The sequence below is a fragment of the Limanda limanda genome, chromosome 9 (assembly GCF_963576545.1).
Source record: "Limanda limanda chromosome 9, fLimLim1.1, whole genome shotgun sequence".
Classification (NCBI taxonomy): domain Eukaryota; kingdom Metazoa; phylum Chordata; class Actinopteri; order Pleuronectiformes; family Pleuronectidae; genus Limanda; species Limanda limanda.
In genome coordinates this window covers 11,125,555-11,144,483 of record NC_083644.1, presented here as the reverse complement: position 1 = coordinate 11,144,483, position 18,929 = coordinate 11,125,555, and the positions used below count along the sequence as shown (strand labels likewise).

Sequence of the window (18,929 nt, the reverse complement as noted above, 5' to 3'; positions counted from 1 at the left end):
GGGCCACAGAGACACATTGGGGAGCAGGAGGAGGAGGAGGAGGAGGAGCAGGAGGAGGAGCAGCAGGAGGAGGAAGAGGAGGAGGAGCAGGAGGAGGACCAGCGTTCAGCCCCGTGTGGGATCACTCACTGCTGCACGGGGTGTTTGTCTGTGTCTGTGCACGTACACATGCAAACACATTGTGAGCATCAATCCGTGTATGTTGCACAGTTTAAAGGTGTGTGTATGTGTGTGTGTACATTGCGTGACTGAAATCACTTAGAAAAGTGTGTATGTGCACGTGCGTGTGTGTTTTCACATTGTGAGCATCAATCTGTATATGTTGCTGAGTTTAAAGGTGTATGTGTGTTTGTGTGTGTGTTTGTATACATTGTGTGACTGAAACATTTTTAAATTGGAAAATTCAGTCCCTATTATAAAATGTGTGTGTGTGTGTGTGTGTGTGGCAGTGCACAATAGTACTGTTGCGGGTTTCAGTGTAATTAAAGTTGAAGTAAAGGAGAAGCTAAGTAAAGGAGCTAATGATGTTTTTGTGGGTCCATGTGAGTTTAAAAGCTTAACATACTCGGTGTGTGTGTGTCTGTGTGCGTGTGTGTGTGTGCATGTTTCTTTGTGTTTCGGGCTTTGTAGAGCGTACAGATGAAATGGCACAGTTGTATTTAGGTCAGAGAGGTGACTGATATGCCTGAAGTTAAAGGCATGAGTTATTTCCCTGCGAGCACACGTTCAGGTTAGTTCAGTTTTTTCCTCTTAATGTTAAACCTCATGTGAATCAGCCGGACGCTCACTTCAGAAGTGACGCAGTTCATGAAGCTGTGACCTGGACTCATGTCGTGGGAGGAGCCACGTTCGGTTATGCATATCATAATGTGCCTTTTTGTAACATTTGTAGACTGATAGATTTATTTATTTATTTGCAGCTTTATCCTACTTGCTCATACGCCTTTTTTCATGTATAGAAAATGTGCGCACACGTGTATAGATTCCTGTTTTTTCACCACATCTGTTGTTGAGAGTGAATAAGCACTTTGCACAAATACTGGATGTTCAGTTTGTTCAGGTTTAGAATAACAGCGCTGAACAAATTAGTTTAAAATGTGTATCAGCCCAAACAATTATTTCAAACTAAATTGATTAATTGCAACACAAAAATGAGAAGTCTGTGTTGGAAATTCAATCAGGCTTCAACAAATTTGACACACTCGTTTCTATCAGTTCCCAAAATATGCCTGATTGTTTTTTTTCATCAAGATCCGTGACTTATCTTTGTGAAAATCAGGAAAACTTTGAAAAACACCATATCTCACAAAGATAAAGAAAGGAAAAAGATTTCTTGAACTTCTTCAAAATTGAAAGGATTCCTCTCTGACCCGTACCACATCCTTCCGACAAGTTTCGTGGAAATCCGACAAATCATTTTTGCGTAATCTTGCTCACGAACAAACCAACCAAGCAACAGACAGACAGAGGTGAAGATGAGAGAAGAGGGTGGAGACTGATCTGAGGACAACGGTCATGATGCACTTTAAACTTAGAGATGCTGCTAAACTGTGAAGAGTGAAATGATCCAGGCACATTATTTACTTTTACAAGTAAGATTTTATTTTTATTCTCACTTTTCACTCACCTACACAGACACCTGATGCATGAAAGAGAGAAGATGGCACAGCGGAGAATTCAAGTCAAGTTATGAATCATATTTTACATGATCTGTGGCTCAATGGCAAATTCAGCGTAATTGTCCAACTGTGTGGTTTTTTTGGTTGAAGGGCGTCAAACTGTTAAATCCAATGAAAGTGTTGTTCTGGCTTTTGAAATTAAATAAAATATTTTTAAGTTACACTTCAGAGCCAACTCTCCAAGTTCTTTATTGTGTCGAGTCAGCAAATATTAAAACCAGGGAAATTTGAATGTGTTATATAGATTTATCTGCATGTACTATCACACACACACACACACACACACACACACACACACACACACACACACACACACACACACTAAACTCTGGCTAAGCTCTGAGGGGTCATAACAACTGACAGAGAAAATTATCATCATCATATACTGTAGGTGTCAAATACTGTTAAGTAAGAATATGGTAAAAAGAAGGGAAGGGAAGAGGGAAGTCGTCATGCAGGAGACAAAGAGACGAACTGAGAGTTTAGAGTCGATGGCAGTTGGGATGGATGTGCGTTGGGTTTTCGATGGGTGTGGGTCGGGTGGGCTGCAGAGGTGTGTGCATGGGGGGGGATTTAGCATCGCCCACATGCTGCGCTCGATCATTCCCTCTTTTGTGAAGTGGACAATGAGAGCCAGGGGGTTCAGGGCTTAAAAAGGATACGCACACAGTTCCAGCCAGCGACCCTGGAGAGACACCGGCCAACCCAGAGGTACCAGGACTTTTTTTAACAAAAACTTGGAAACACACAGGACCTGTATTTACTGCACTGCCAGGAAGATACTACTTTTATATTTTTACAACGAGAAGAGATGAAGTGGGGGGTCTGTCTGTGCTGCTTTTACACTAGAATGCATCTTTGCAACTACAGGCCTGAGATGCAGTTGTTCATAATTCTCGACAACAGAATACTGCGATGCCACATTCAGGGAGCAGATGTACTGGTGGAGTTTGGATGTGCTTTTAGAATTCTGTGGGTTTTTGTAAAGTCCACAGTGAGGGAGTTGAAGTCAGTGAGTGGAATCAGAGGTGTGCTGGGTGGGTGACAGGCTGACTCTGCTGACAGTTCACTTGTTCAGAGCCGGATTAGTTTGCGGTGCAGCGGAATTAGTGGAGAACAATGGCTCTGAACTGCAAGATAGGCAAAGCTCATTGTCCCTGTCCTGCAGCGGTTTGGTTCAGGTGCTTTGCTGGCGATGAGCAATTTAACAGCCTTTGTGCAGGATTCTAAAACCAAAAAACTTTTAAATATCATGTTTTGGAAAACTGAGCATCACTTTTTAATTGGGATTATGGTTCACCTTATTTCAAAGTATTAAGTAACATAAAATATCTGAAAGTAATATATTGTCTTTCCAAACCTTACATGAGCCCGGTCCATACTAAAAGATTTCCTTATGTCAGTGGATCCATCGTGAGCATCTTCCACCAGAGACGTTTGGCTGAACAAGTTTAATACTGCAACTTCTGGCAGGAAATTACACGCTACCACTTGAAATAAGTGTCCGATCAGCAGTTTTATGCTAAACGCAGTGATAGAATCCTAATGTGTAATGCAATAAGTGTGTTTATGTATTCGCTTTGTCGTTTCGTTGTTATTTATATGAAACAACGCACGTATTGGGATGCAAGACAAGTTTGGGAAGAGTATCTGATACTTAAGTGTAATCTTATCTTAACCTTTCTCATTTATCTCATCTATCTTCTCTTATCTCCTCTTGTCTGCAGGTGTAAGTAAAGTGTGAGGTTCTTATCTTGAACAGACACGATAAACATTCTAAACTCTAGATGTTCAATAGTCTAGCCTCATGCATGTGTGGCCCTCAGGGAGTTCACACCAGGCAGAACTTTAACCAACAACCGTCAATCAGCTTAATAAACACAATCCAAAGCTCTTGTGAATTTATATTTGACGACAACATATTCTGACATCATCTCCTCTCGCCCCCCCCGAGCAGTTGCTGAATGTTTAGGAGGACACTGTTTCCCCCGGCTCTTCCACCATGCTGTACACTTTAGCAGGAGGGGGCACGCTCTGTGGCGTGGCCGCCCTCGTGCTTCTCATCGTCTCCACGGCGACTGACTTCTGGATGCAGTATCGCTACTCGGGGAGCTCAGCCAATCAGGGGCTCTGGAGGTTCTGCATCAACCACAAATGTCATGCCCACACCATCACTGTAGGTGAGTGAGTTCTCCAGAACAAGGGAAGGACCTGAGGCAACACTAAGTGAAGGTTTAAGATAATAATTACTTATTAAGTAATTTTAAAATATAACATGTGGCTTTGATTCTTCAAATTCTTATCAATTGTAACCATAGCATCACAATCCATATCAAATCCAGTTTGGATTTGAATTACTATAAAAACTAATTTGTCATCAAACTGGTGCAGAAAACCAATCTACACTTTGTCAGTAAAAGAAAAGAAAAAAAGAGAAATAAAAATAAAATAAAATAAAAGTTAAAAAAATAAAGATAAGAAAGATAAGAAATTAAAAGGAACATTTTAAAAATTAACTTTATAAAAGAAAGAGAAAAAAGAGAAGAGAATAAAGGAAGAGGAAAAAAAGAAAGGGAATAAAAGAAAATAAAAGAAAGATAAGAAATATAGAAAAATAAAGGAGAAAGACAGTCTGAGGAATAAGCAGAAAATAAATATTTCAATATATGTTTTAAAAAGTTGAATTGTTTTTGTGCTTATATAGTGAGAATCAAGTATGTGCAAACAGACACAAGGACAAACTAACATAGAAATACCAGCATGAGCACAAAACCAACATATTAACATGTAGTGTAGAAGCAGGTCTACTGTGTGTGTGTGTGTGTGTGTGTGTGTGTGTGTGTGTGTGTGTGTGTGTGTGTGTGTGTGTGTGTGTGTGTTTCTGACCTCTGTGTGTCTGCAGCTTTCTGGGACGCCACCCGGGCCTTCATGCTGCTGGCGGTGCTGAGCTGCTTCGCTGGGGTCGTGCTCGGCCTCAGCGCCTTCACCAACGGCACCAAGAACAGGAGGGTCCGCACGGGGGGCATCGCCCTCGTCCTGTCAGGTAACAACCTGCACATCTTCACGGCAACCGGGTGGTTAGAGACATTCGTGATAAAAATATATCTAATTTGTATTTACATTTCTTTTTCTCTAAAAAAATCTATGTAGTTCATGTATTCTATTAACTACTTGTATTTATTCACCAATTTGGGTTTGACTTTCTACATCAGAGGTTGAATTGGAGTCAGAAGAATTCCAGTGATAAGGCTGTCAGTCATATTTGGCGCCATCTGTTGATGGAAAATAAAATTGCAAACCTTTAAAGTGCAGGCTGTTGTATTTGTAAAAGTTGAGAAGTGAACAAGTTATATAATCAAATATGTAGAAATGCAGAAGTGACTCGGGATAAAAGCAGTTTCATGTTTGTTTTTACTCTGCTCAGGTTTCCTGGCTCTGCTGGCTCTGGCGATCTACACCGGAGTGACGGTCACTTTCTTTGGCAAACGCTTCTTGGACTGGCGCTTCTCCTGGTCGTACATCATCGGCTGGGTGGCCATCATCCTGGCCTTCGCAGCAGGTATTTACTGTGTTTAGTTTCATGGGAAGCTTATGTTTATTGGGAGTGAGTTTCAAAGACTGAAGCTGAAGTAATAAGTAAGAACATTTCTACTCAGCTTTCCTTTTCTTGGCAGCACTCATATGTAATCAGTGTTGGGAAGGATACTTTCAAAACGTATTCCGTTACAGAATACAGAATACATGCCCAAAAATGTAATCTGTAACGTATTCCATTACATTAACTAATCTGAGTAACGTATTCTGAATACTTGGAATACTTCCGGTTTGTATTGCATTTTTTAAGTGTATGATTGCGGCGTTGTTATAGTCAGTGGAGAAGCAGCAGTTTAAACTCTCTCTCCAGCTGGATGTCCGGCTCCCATCCACTCCCACCTCTGTGCCAGCCCCACCGGAGGCTGAAGGACCCCCTCCCCCCCTGCGCCAAGGCTGCCTCGCGCCGTGCTACGATCGTTTCGGCGTCGAGTTTATTTTTTTTTGCGCTTGACGCGAGCGTATCGCTCCATGAAACAAACTGAAAAATGATTTTAAACGATATTGATGACATTTGATATAATATAAATGATAAAGTATGCATCCCATAGTTTGTATTCCCCTTCTGTTGTCCTGGAGTTTTAATTTTACCAATTTTACCGATCACATTATTAAATGCCCCCCTCTGCCCATCCACTACAGACACACAAGCAGTCATAAAGATAAAAAGAGAGGGGGGGGGCGGAGAATACGTAATTTACCCTCGACACCCGACATTGAACGGAGAGAACAGCGGAGAAGTTCTTGAAGATGGATGAAATTAAATTGGGACGCGGTTGCAGTTAATGTTGGAGCAACAAGTGACTATATGCTTTTATACTACTGGGTCAACGGGTGATATTATTAGCGCTGCCTGGCGCTTCAGCGTCCGGTGTGAACCCGGCGTGCCTCGCTGGTCTCCTGCAGAGCCATGACAGCGGAGCTCTGGGAGCGCAGGTCGGTCTTCTCTCACCAGGCGCTGGAAGGGCAGCTTGCGGATCAGCAGCTCCGTAGATTTCTGGTAGCGACAGAACTCTCTCAGAGCCTCGGTCCCGGGCCTGTAACGGTCCCGAGCGGGTAGCGGTGAGGCTCCTTCACGCCGCTGGGGGCCCGGGCGCTCTTACGGCAGCCCTGGTCTCCAGCTGCTTCCTGGGGGCTTTGCCGCCGGTGGATTTACGAGAGAGTGAATAAACTCGAGAAGTACCGTCATGTAATCCACTGATTTCAACAATGTAACTGTATTCTGAATACCATCTATTTAATTTGTAACTGTAACGGAATACAGTTACTCATAATTTGTATTCTAAATACGTAACGCCGTTACATGTATTCCGTTACTCCCCAACACTGTATGTAATAATAGAGGACGTTATTCAAACAATGCATGTGTCATTTAAGAATTAAACTTTATGACTCATATTCGGGGATTAATGTGTATAATTTTATCATATTTTTTCTTGAATCTTTCCCCCAGGCGTGTTTCAGCTCTGTGCTTACCAGAGAACCTCTGCAGAACCTGCTCCTTCAAATAACCCGGACACCTGAACTGGACAGATCACACAGATTTGCCCCGAGGAGGTTTCCATGGAAGCTGCAGCTGCTGTTGAAGTTATACATAGAATGGAATAAAGTGAAATCTTAGACTCGTGAGTGGTTTCATTTCTTATCTCAACTACAGCCTTTAGAGAACACTTCTTCTTTTTGCTTTAGGTCATCGATAAAGCAGCTGATTTTAGGTTTATGTTACCTGGGTAGAGATTCAGATGAACAGACACCAAACCCGAAAATATAGTTTAATAGGCCCATGATGGTTTGGATTTGGGAACAATAATATTAAACAATAACAATATAATTAAATTGAATGAGGAAATGCATGAAGTATTGTTGTAACGTTACTTGGATGATGAAAGCTTTAGGTTGCACTTTCGTCAGAATTAACCTTATACAGTATAGTCTATGGAAGTTGCATGTTTCACTGTGTACATTCTCCACTAGATGGTGGTGTTCAGTCACATATGAGGTAAAACACACTGTGGTGTTAAATGAGAGCTTTTCTCCCAAAGTGAGTTCACCTCCTCTCTTCAGCTCAGAAAACAAAAAGCTTTTGGAATAAGAGGCAAAATATTTAAAGAAACATGCAGTAAGTTAACTTTGCTATTAGGGGGTATTGCAACAATTAAAATATCCAAAGCCGAATTTGCATCAGCTCCGTCCATCTGTCAATTTTAAATAGACATTCAAATATCTAGAGTTTGGTCTCGCTGTGGACGTCTTTTGTAAAAACTTGAAAGTAAATGTAAGATTTCCGCCCTAAGTCATAACTACTTTTTGCTTATCCCTTATCCCCCCTAAAATCAGTAAATGCATAAGTCTCTATTTCCTCAAAACTGAAAAAACCTGACTGACTGTTATGACTCACGTTAATTTGTGTCACTCGAAAAACTTCTGTTGATCAATTTTTTTAGGAATGGAATAAAAGGTCAAACACAGTTTATTATTTACTCTGCAACATTTGATTTATTTTCAACAATAACAAAGTCGTCTCACAGAGATTACTTTGAATTACACAAAATGCAAATAAATATATATAGGACCATAGTAGAATTAAGGACATTAACAACTGATACAAAATTATTTACAACACTTTGAATAGTGCAAATCTACACAAGAACTGCTCTCAATGAAATTCTTGCATTGAGCCCATGAGAACAGTGGATGTGCTCTGCCCTCTGGTGGGCAAATATAAGAACTGACAGTACTGTTTGTGGCATGTTGACAAAAACTTAGCAAATTATTATGAATGAGACTCTTGTGAAACAGGGTGTAACAAAAGTACACCCACCTGCCACCCCTGGTCAAAAGGAGTGATGTAAAATCTTTGAGATGTGGTGATAGATATGCACTTTTAGGTCAGTTGAAAAGGGGGAAAAAGAAAAAGCATTCTAAGAAACCCAATACACAATAAGTCAAGTCAAATCTCAATCAAATAAAGTGTCTTTTCTTAAAAAGAGACGTTTGAGAAACCACCACAGCCCCTTGGGAGTGTGAGCCACAACATGAGCACTGCACATTGAAATGGCGAAAGGAGATGACAACCTCAAACCACACGGCAGGTAGTGCCCATCACCCCTGAGTGAAAACTATTTAAAAAAGGCGTTAGCACCGTCAGATACCACCGAACGCCAGCGTTGCCATTTCTTCTTATTCCACACACGCCATCATGGACAGTGACAGGCACAACACTTTTTTTTTTTTTATAAAGTGCGCTCGCTCGCTTGAGCCGTTACTTTCACTCACGTTTTTTCCTGCTTCTTGCACAATTTAATCCCCAAATACATCAAGCTCCATTTAAAAACAGCACACAGTTAAATTACATTTTGCCATGCATAATCATTTTGTTGCATATTGAAATTTCTCTTTCGGGACCACTCGTTTTTTTGCTGATGAAAACTTGGACCTGGCAGCAGGTGTGGTTGTAAATCCTCCTCTCGGTGAGGAGAGCAAGAACGTACCAACACTTTCAGTCAAGTGTCGATATTGAAGACACATGCATGAACATCAGAAATAAATTATCGGTGCTACTATAAATAATCTGAAAATTCTAGAATCGCCACTTGGTCCTCAAGAGGCCTGTCCAAAAGAGAGGTTTGTACTTGAACACAACATGGTTACCGAGTCATGGTAGACGGGACGTTAACAGACATCTTTACGTCTACCTTTTAAAAAGACCAAAGTCGTAGAAAAGTCGTACACAAAAACATATCGTTGCATCTGAGACGACCTCCTCGTGGCCTGTTGTACTAAATATTTGTGCATTGATGATGCATTTGTCCAGTAGAGACTGGAGAAAAGAATTACCTCTCAGCATTGATCACTAAATACATTTAAATCATGCCAACGATGAGGAAAGTAATACTGCAATCATTGCTGATTGGTGAAAGAGAGAAAGGGGAAGACCGTCAGGAGAGAACCCAGCCTCTGCAGGTTGATCCGAGTTAGAAATGTCTGTTTCTATCATTTCAACCCACAGCTGATTAAGAGCCAGTCGAAGAGAAGTACCCAATTCCAAACAGAGAGACAGGTGTGTTATACTGATGATAGATGGAAAGTTAAGTAAGATAATAAGAAACAGAAAGTCAAGTCATCTCTGTGCACCCATGCAATAGATGTGCATTGTGTGCATCTTTGGCTACGCATAGCACTATGGCTCCTCTGTGGAGGTGCAAAACTAAGCGCTACAACAGGCTAATGCTGACTGGTATAGCCCTGTTCAGACATGCTCAAGGTGAAGAGAACCTCTGAAGGACAATGAGCTACACAAGTTCCCAGATGTGAAACAGTTTCTGTCAGGAAAGTGCCCCTTGAACTTGTCTAGTGTGGCACCATGCTAAATTAAAAACCGCTCGGCTTTGGTTTGAATGACAGACACGCTGCAGCCAGGCAGTGTGTGTGTGTGTTTGGCTCGGTGGGACTCAAGTCGCGGCAAGTCCTTTTGTGTTTCCTGCAGCAGGAGCCAGTTTAGCCCTTCAAGTTGACAAGTCGTCTTGGAAATTGCACAGGTCGGCCACTCTTCCTCGAGCCAGCAGGGCAGGCCGTGTTGGAAACATAGTCTGAGTGCATTGGAGTTCTCCCGCTGGGTTCTGCTGGAGAAAGGCCAAAGGGTCCCCCAGTCATAAGTCAATCAATCTCTCCTTCAGTCGCTGAGTGTTATGTGTCTTGGCGAGACCTATAGGAAGAGCAGAGAGAAACAGGTTAGAACTAAATACACGCCTAACTCAACGCTGGTAGATAAGTTACGTGGCAGCGAGGCTACACCTTCTACAGGAATTAATTTGCCCCGTTTCCTCGAAGGACAACACAGCCAAACATGCAGCAGAGCAAACAGCAGAATGAAAGGAATATTAATTTGAATCTGACAGCTGATATTTGCTCCACCCCCCCTCGTGCAGGGCTCTCAGGATAAGTTGAATGGATTATTGATTAGTGGATACATTTAACACATAGAAGAGTCATTTATGCAATTTTGTAGCTTCTCTATTAAAGCAAAACCTCTTAAACTCCTTTAAACTGCAGCATTTATGTGCATGTCGTTTCCTCTTGTGTGGAACCAGTGATGACAAGCAAAATACAAGTGTCATTGAAACATCCTGTTCCTCAAGCCACTTAAATTCACGTGTCATGGCGACTGACTGGGCCTGAGATGAGAAGCCCTACCTGTAGGTCTGAATACTTTCTTGAGATGAACGGGTTAATTTTCTTTTGAACTCTTTTGAACACAGGGGCACAAGTACAGCCAACTTCCTTGTACTTGTTTTCCATGGCATGGTGAAGTTGTGAGGCAGCATTGCTTAGTAATGACTTTGGCAGGCTTCTTATTTGAGGTGTTTTATGTAAGACTGTGTGCAGAGCAGTGAAGAATGAAGAGATTGAAATCAGAGGAGAACAAAGTCTTACCTGCTCTCTACAGTGAACTCCGGCAGCGCCCCGAGGGAAGTCAGCTGTTCCTCCAGAGCCACGATACGCAAACCGATGTAGCCTGAGGTCAGCAGCAGCATCATAACCCTGCAGCACACGACAATTCACATTTAGCTCAATTATCATTTCCAGTGACAAAAGTGAATACGCTTAGTTTATAGCAGGTGTGGAAAACCAACAATAGCTGATGAACACCTGTTTATATGGCTCTTTTACTGGCAGCTAACACTGCATGTTAAACCTCATCAATGAACTGCGCTGCCAATAAAGTTGACAGTTTACTGCCCTCAGTCCAGAGGCCTTATCGAAAGTAGACCAAAAAGCCTTTGTCTTAATTTAACTGGTTGAAAATACAATTGGCAACCTTGGATTTGTATTATGCAAAGAGACCAAACTAGATCACCTTGTTCGTAACTACCAGGACAGGTTTCTGAAATACCTAAACCTTTCCTTCAAGGAGTGTGACTTTGAGAGTGAGAGTTAGATTAGCACATAGGAAGACACGGAACTCGATTAAAGGAAGAAGAAGGGAGGAACAGCTGAGAGAGAGGAAAATAAATAATAAAAAGGTCAAAGAAGTGCTACTTACAAAATCAAGTAAATGAAGAGTAGAGTGTTGAGGGTGCTGGCCTCTCTCTGAACCAGCAGGGACTTGGCCTTTTCTGTCATGTTCCAAACCCATGATCCACCTGAACCTGGAAAAAGAAATGTAATGATGATGAATATCAAGGCTGCAAGAAGTACATTTTTTATTGAGAGATCAAACACATGCTACTTTATAAGTCTGTAAATACTTAAAATGGTTAGTTTATCTGCTCTACCATCCGCTCCACTGAGTCTGTAAGTTTCAAAAGATATAGCTGGAAACTAATGACAACTGGCAACCCGGTGTACTGTGTGTGCCTGTGTGTGTGCCTGTGTGTGTGTGTGCGTGTGTGTGTGCGTGTGTGTGTGCGTGTGTCTGTTTGGTTACCTGACACTGACAGCTCCTCTGAAGATGAGCTATCACTCTGCTGCATGTGCACGCTCCTGAATGCAGAGCCATTTCCATTAGGCACGGCCTCTGTAGAAGAAGAAAGACACAACAAAGCAAAGTGTCAAGGCTTCATTTATTACTTGCTGATTATGTGCTGAACACGTACATGAGCTATGAAGGAATGACATTTGGTGTGGACCCCTTACCTTTGTATGGTTTATACAGAGGCTGGTCAGGTAAAGACGGAGACACAGAACCTTCAAACTGGTCGAAGCCATCATCCAGACTTGACAGACTGGAGTTCTGTACAGAGATGAAGGAAAAACACACAACGTCAAGACAGTTTTTTTTACTCCCACAGCGACTCTATAAAGTTATTTTATAATTTTGTAAAAAAAAAGTAGAAGAGGCCTCTTACCACAAGTTTGCTCTTATCAAAGCTGGTCTCAGCTGAGGAGAAGAGGGGGCTACTATTTGTGCTACCGTCCTGTAACAGAGACAATTACTTAGATCATGTGTTTCAACCATTGCAATTCACAAGAATGTTTAATAACATGTTATCTCTACATACTTTTAAACCCTTAAGCAAAGTAAACGGGGTTTCACCAAATTCTAAGCTAGGAATCTGAAATGATGTTCTTCATGCAAATGTAAATTGTAGGTTTTAATCTGAAGATTTACCACATGCTCTGAACTTTTTTAATATATTAGGATCCTGTGTGCAACATTTGAACAGAGACACTCACCTCTATCTGAGGACAGACGGATCGCAGCAGCTGGTAACATGATTCTCTGTTCCGTAGCGACACGAACAGGTACTGAACAATGAGGGAAATAAAAAAAAGAATTTGAATATTAGCCGTCTGCTATGCTGGCAAACTTAAAGCATAAAATCCACTTAGTCTGAATTACTACAATTAAATGTCAATTACTGGCTGTGTGACACTGGAGGATAGAAAAACCTACCTTGTCTCTTTTGCTGGTGCGGATGGACAAGGCGTTGGGCACCAGTAAAGCTGTGTTCTGCTTCTTCACTATGTGAATACAGGAAACTGGAATCACTACCTGCAAGGGAGGAGTGCAGAGAAAAGGTCGAGCTTAGAAACCGATCAAATCAAACTTCAGGTTAAAAGGAATGAAGGACAAAGCCTGAGGATGTTTACCTTTGTGTCCTTGAGTAAGACGGAAGAGTAGAAACAGGCATGAGTGTCTGTGACATACAGTCGACCGTGGTAGGGCACTTCCTTTTGCAGGGCACAGATGTATGCTGGGAAAAGAGGGGAGCACCAACAATTAGTTCCATGTGGGGGTTCACTGGATCCATTATTTTTCTCTCTTTCACTTTGCTTTACCTACCATGTATCAAGTCTTCACTCTCAGGAATGTGAGGAAACAACTTGTGAAATGTCTTGTTGTGCTTAATGAAACTCTGAAAAAGGAAATTTAAGAATATTTAATTTCAGAAAATTAAAAGGAAAAAATCAGGACATTTGAAATAACGAGCAGGTCCTTCATTCCCTGCCCTCCCCTTTGAGGCCGCCCACCCACACCCATTCACCAAACAACACAAACATTATGGTGCACTGTAGGTACCACCCAGGTCTGTAATCTAGTTCTTTAAACATCTAAATGAAAAGTTAAGGTGGACTTACACTTTGTGTGCCCGTGCCTTCCGTCTTCTCGAAGCCTCGGTTGTCGACATCGAACGTCTGCGATCTGCAGGAACACGAGACACAGCTGTCAGTTAACAGGCAGCGTTGAGTTTCAACAGAGGTTTGTTAATGTCATAGACTGTATAGGTTAATGTGAAAGGTTAAATGAACCTCATGTACTGTACAATTCAGTGCAGTACAGGAGGTTCATTTTTAGCACTTAGCACTTGGCATGTGGCATGCTGCAAAACTATCACTTCCTCTGATTGGCCAAGAGGGTCAAAAGGAAATTGAAATGTTTCACACAATGAATGAGTCAGTTTTCTGTAGATGGATAACAACAACAAATAATAATGCATAGAAAATAATGTAAGATTGATTTATTACAATTGTAATAAAAAAAAAAAAAATACAGATTGTCAATGCTGATTGGATGTTGAAGTTTAAAAGCATTCTGGTCACTCTACTTATGTGTAAATATTACGACACCAGAGCGACTAGAGTAGAGCATCACAGAACATTTGTGTCTGATTCTACAAAGCAAATTAAGATGAAGTCAAAGTGTAGTTAAAAAGAAAAACATAAGCTTTGTTTGATTTATGATTAATTTCTATGATTTGCACCAAAACCGTAAATAGAACTCACACAACTGTTTGTTTGTTCTTTGACTGAGACAAGAAGCAAACTGATCTCTACAGTTCAGCATCTTTCCACATATATTCGTGGAAGTGTGATGTCACAAGCATATCCTCCATTAGCCAGAGAATTTGTGTGTACATCTGTTTCTGACTGAACCGAATAAATATCAGACAATAAAATGATTGAATGTAAAGTCAGTTTTTCTCAGACATTCTTGGCAGTTGTACTACCACTACAGTGAAGTGGAAGTGTTGACAATGCCTATTTTTAATTATTCTTTACAAAAAATAGCTTGGAATTCACACCGTCACGTAGCAAGCAGCAGGGGATGAAGACAACTCTTCACCCCAGCTAATATCACAGATCTGTACCACGCACTGAATCATACAATCATGTGAGAAAACCAGAAGGCTGCACCGGCTGTGAAGTCATGTGTGTGTGTGAGTGTGTATGTGTGTGTGTGTGTGACGACAGAACAGCAGCTGAGAGTCGAGTCGGGTCTTGTGATGCATGTTGGGAATAGCCTCCGAGAGTCTCCGCTACGTCAATTGTGAGATTTTATGCATTTTAAAGTGATCTCAGTGGATGTTAAAAAAAAACAGAAGGGCCACTGTCATATCATGTCTTGACCTATAAATATATTGATGGATCTGTATTTTAAAGAAAAGTGGGTGGATCATGACGGTGGATTATTTTAACAGTAAAAACATCAAACATTCCCATTGATCGTACCTGACGGCTGCTTGTCTATGGAGGGTTTTGTGCTGTTGCTTGATCTCCATCTGGGCTGCCTCCAGGCTCAAGGCTTTCCTCGTCTCCATCTTGTTGAGGCTGCCATTGCTCGAGCTACTCCTGCTTTTCTTCACTTTGTCTGGTGGCCCGCCACCGCTGCTGTCTACTGGGTAGCTACTGAACATGGAGAAAGAGAAAAGAGAAAAATGTTAAATGTGTTTTCTTATTATACAATTAATTTTCATATGTAATAAGGTGTTACTGCAACAAACTGATAAAACAAGGCCCAATTACACAAAGCTCCGTCAATATGTGAATATTAGAAATACATAAAGTTCCAAACAGAGCACCTGAAAGCACAGTGAAACTCTTAACCAGTTTAGAAACCTAACTTCAAGTCACAGTGCAAAGGACATAACCCACAGGCGCTTCACAGCGAGCAAACAACTTGACCACAACTCGAGAGCAAACCTGAACAGGAGATGGGGAGAAAATCAACATCCTCTCAGACATGTCACTTAATTTAAAGTCAAGTTGAGTCTCTGCAAAGTTGCCTGCAACAGTCCGCGCTTCCTTTTTAATGTTCAACAGACTTCATATCAACTTAATTCAGGATTTGGTTACTCAACAATTACTGTTAAGATCTTATTCATGAACTAAGTGACTCAATTTCTACTAATATGAAAAGGCTTAGGGTTGGTGATATCATTGTTGGGAAACATGAATTCATTTATATATTTTGCATCACTCCGATGGCTGTGATAACTCCTCCTTGAGACTTTTACAAGCTGATTAACACAGGCTCATACTCGCAAAACTGACCGTAGTGTAAAAACCAGACTGTCTCATAAACAGGATTTACTAGAGCCGATGTGATCTTCTAACGGCTGCGGCCTGTCCTTGACCGGGAAAATATAACAGACAACCACAGATTCATCAGGAGGACACAGAGTCAGCTAAATTCTACTGACACGCACTTACACCTGTAAATTATGTTAACGACAACACAGTACACACAGCGTGACACTGTTTGAGAGAAGCCAAATCTCAAGTAAATAACAACAACGTAAAACTACTAAAGACAAACAATAACAAAGAGCATCTTACCTGGTCGATTTAAATCGCTTAGATGAACGGAAACTCATATACCTACTGACTGTAGGCATTTCCTTTCCGTAACGGGTAAAAAAAAAACACCCAAAGCTCCTTTTATCCTATATAAATACACACTGGCTTCAAGCCATAAAGGCTGAGAAGTTCAAAAGTAAACACTTAAAAAGATATAACATTCTAAATGTGTAGTCCAAGACGACTTTTAGTGCTGCTCAAAGTCAGAGTCCTTCTCAGCATACTGCCAGAAAGAAAACTGTTGCTGTATGAATGTGCTGGTAAAGAGGAAGTCACTTTGTGTTGAGAATGGTGTGACACTCCGTAGTGAGTGACGTCAGAGTTAACCACTCCCCCAGAGCCAAACAAGCATGAAAGAGACCAACGTGCACACAAACACACAGCGTGAGCCGAGTGCAACTCAAGCACAGACACGTTTTGGAAAACAAGGCTCAACTCATAAAACCTTCCACTTATCCAGTATCAAAAATCTCATCTTGATGAGATTTGTTCTAGTTAGGTCAAGCAAGATCAGAGGCTTTTTAAGAACAGTTTTGTGTGTGTGTGTTTGTGTGTGTGTATACGCGGAAGAAAGTAAAATACTTGTGAGAAGCTCAAACTCGCCCTTAGAGGCGTGGTACATTATCCACGTCTACCTTCAGGCAATGATTCCAAGGAAAGAGAAACTCAACTCCTGTATAGGAATTCAGACATCAGTCATACTGATAACCAAATAAAACTACAGTTCTTGGATAAAATATAAAAGAATTTGTGCTATTTTTTGAGCCCAGTCACTAAACCATATGTCATACCTGAACATTCCCCCTACCTTGTCACATGAGTAATTGGGGTAAAGGTCAGAGAGGGAAGCAGAAACATGAAATGGTGTTTCAGCCAAATATTTACCCTGTAATTAGCATGGAGGAACTTTTGTATCAGAGACACTTAACCTCCTGTCAAGACCAAAAAAGTAGCTTTGTGTAGTGGGATCTGTGGTTTTAAGTGTCATCAGAACTCCAGTCCATATTAATGTTAAATAAAACACAATACAATAGTTTAATTATATTTTAGGAGACTCTTACTATAGTCCTTTAAAATGTATTTCTAAATCTAAAATGCGTAAAAGTAACAAACAGATAGAGTTTGCAGCTGGTAAGCTGCTGTGGTTGTTTAAACAAAGGCAAAACACAGTGAGAGCAGTTTCATAATCATAGCTCAACCGTTGACCATGTTTTTTTCCATGCTCACCTGACCCATTTCCAAAGCGGGGGGGTCAAAGCACCAGGGCAATATAAGCACCATTCGAAGGCTGCAAACTGTTTGAGTTTCCCAACAACTTCCTGTCTTTACGCAGGACTAACGGTAACCATTAACAAGATCATGTTGAGGCTGTTCCTGTAACACTGACGCCCGTGAAGGAACACTTCCAATAGGAAGTGCTCTCTTCTGCAGAAGTCTATCAAATCCTCAGGGTCCTATGGCTGACATTTTCCCACAGACAAGACATTTTAATTTGTTTTGCGATATCGTCACTGTAAAGTCCCATCACTGCTCTGGTGACAGACCGAGGGAAAGTACCCTCATCAACATCAAGTCTCAGTTTATGTAGGTGGGATTAGTCTGGTAGTCGTTGAATAAATGCTCTTGTGTATAATGTATATTGCAGAAGCTATGCGATATATTCTTACTGTCATTATAACCCTGCGGCAGAAAACCTTCCCCACAATATTCATTTATCTAAAAGTGAAACACATGTTTGTTTGGAAACAGCGTATCGTGCTAACATGATAAAGCCTGTCTTAACTCAGAGTCCAGCTAATAGCCATTAAAAGTGTTTAAGGCCAAAGCCATGTAGACAAGTGCATGACATGAATGAAAGTAAAAGAAAAGTTAACAAATGTTTGCAGCAATGGAATGATTTTTTTTTACGATATAGACTATGGACTCCATAAAAGTGTAACATCTGGTTTACAGTAATAAAGTGGGAGGTTGCAGACCTGAAACGGGTGTTTAATGTGAGACAGTGTCCTTGACCGGCAACCTACTTCTTGATTGCACTATTATGACGTACGGCCGCACAAAAACCTAATGTTGGGACTAGTTTTACCACCACACCGCAAGTTTACTACAAGCATAGGCATATCAAATTCTATCCTGCAACCGATTAAGATGGATGCGCACAAGTTTATATTTATCTGGTCTCGCTCCAGAGTACAATTTGTCTCAGGGGACAGAAACTACAGCACAAAAAAAGCAAGCTCACATGAACTCATGTTCTGTGAAACAGATTACTGAAACATATTACACTTCAATCAATTTCTTTATCTGCATTTGTTCTAGTGTAGGCTTAGGGAGACTAGAAACTAAAATGTCTGACAGTTTCTATGCTAGTGTGTTAATCCTGGATTTATGGAAGATGTATTGAGAAAACAATAAATCTGTATGAAACATTACTATTTTGAAGCACAGATATTAGAGGGGAGGCCAGAAGTAAGGCAAACATGTTTTCTAAACTCAGCAGAGAAAAGAAGACATGTAGCCATTGATAGTTTTAAATAAAGAGCAAACACAGTAGCCTATAGTTAGCGTTAGACAAGTAAGCGTATCTGAGACAGTTCAGATCAGAGACTGTTTACATTTGCTCGACCTACCTTCCCAAATCCTCTGAGTGATTACAGTCAGCCACGAAACCTTGTTGGTTCAACAAGCCTTTGCCTCTCTCCATGACGAACACAAATTCCCCTTCACGTCTTCCACAATGTCTGAGAGCTTCTAGCCACCACTGATTGAGCCAGTTCAAGGTCTGCACTTAGACCTCGGTCATTCACAGGGTGTAAAGGTCTGTTTTACTGCGATGCTTTAAAGCGCCAGAAATAGAGAGCAAGGCAATGAGAAAGAGTGCAGTGAAAAGAGCACAGAAAAAAATCCCAATATGCCCTCCCAAGCTTTGTTGTTTTTTGGGGCAGTCGGACAATGTGTTGTCCAGACAGGAAACAATGGAAAGTAGGTGGTGGAAATGTGGGGGATGATATACTGCCAGGTCATTCTCAGTGTAAAAAGGGTAACAACAGTCTTCAATACATGGTTCTCAACAACAAC

At 41.1% G+C, this 18,929-nt stretch overlaps 2 protein-coding genes across 4 annotated transcripts in view; one reads left to right on the top strand and one right to left on the bottom strand.

Moving 5' to 3' along the window:
• The first annotated feature begins 2,131 nt into the window (after positions 1-2,131).
• Positions 2,132-6,794, top strand: lim2.2 (lens intrinsic membrane protein 2.2). The gene is given in 6 exon segments (XM_061078229.1): positions 2,132-2,317; positions 2,319-2,390; positions 3,637-3,859; positions 4,582-4,722; positions 5,104-5,238; positions 6,724-6,794. Coding segments are annotated over 6 exon segments (828 nt in total).
• A 945-nt stretch (positions 6,795-7,739) lies between these two features.
• si:zfos-943e10.1 (GRAM domain-containing protein 2B) overlaps positions 7,740-18,929 on the bottom strand; it is a 16,302-nt gene continuing 5,112 nt past the window's right edge. The window contains exons 1-13 of one of the 3 annotated variants that reach the window (XM_061078379.1): positions 15,831-16,179; positions 14,724-14,897; positions 13,353-13,416; positions 13,057-13,129; positions 12,864-12,967; positions 12,667-12,765; positions 12,447-12,518; positions 12,119-12,187; positions 11,907-12,003; positions 11,698-11,787; positions 11,314-11,419; positions 10,704-10,811; positions 7,740-9,975 (exon numbers count right to left, since the gene is read on the bottom strand). In XM_061078379.1, coding sequence (XP_060934362.1) covers positions 9,957-9,975; positions 10,704-10,811; positions 11,314-11,419; positions 11,698-11,787; positions 11,907-12,003; positions 12,119-12,187; positions 12,447-12,518; positions 12,667-12,765; positions 12,864-12,967; positions 13,057-13,129; positions 13,353-13,416; positions 14,724-14,897; positions 15,831-15,889 — 1,134 coding nt within the window. In that variant the 5' untranslated portion in view covers positions 15,890-16,179 and the 3' untranslated portion in view covers positions 7,740-9,956. Of the gene's footprint in view, positions 9,976-10,703; positions 10,812-11,313; positions 11,420-11,697; positions 11,788-11,906; positions 12,004-12,118; positions 12,188-12,446; positions 12,519-12,666; positions 12,766-12,863; positions 12,968-13,056; positions 13,130-13,352; positions 13,417-14,723; positions 14,901-15,830; positions 16,180-18,929 lie in introns of those variants that run through there. The other 2 variants (XM_061078377.1, XM_061078376.1) reach the window with 2 other exon arrangements.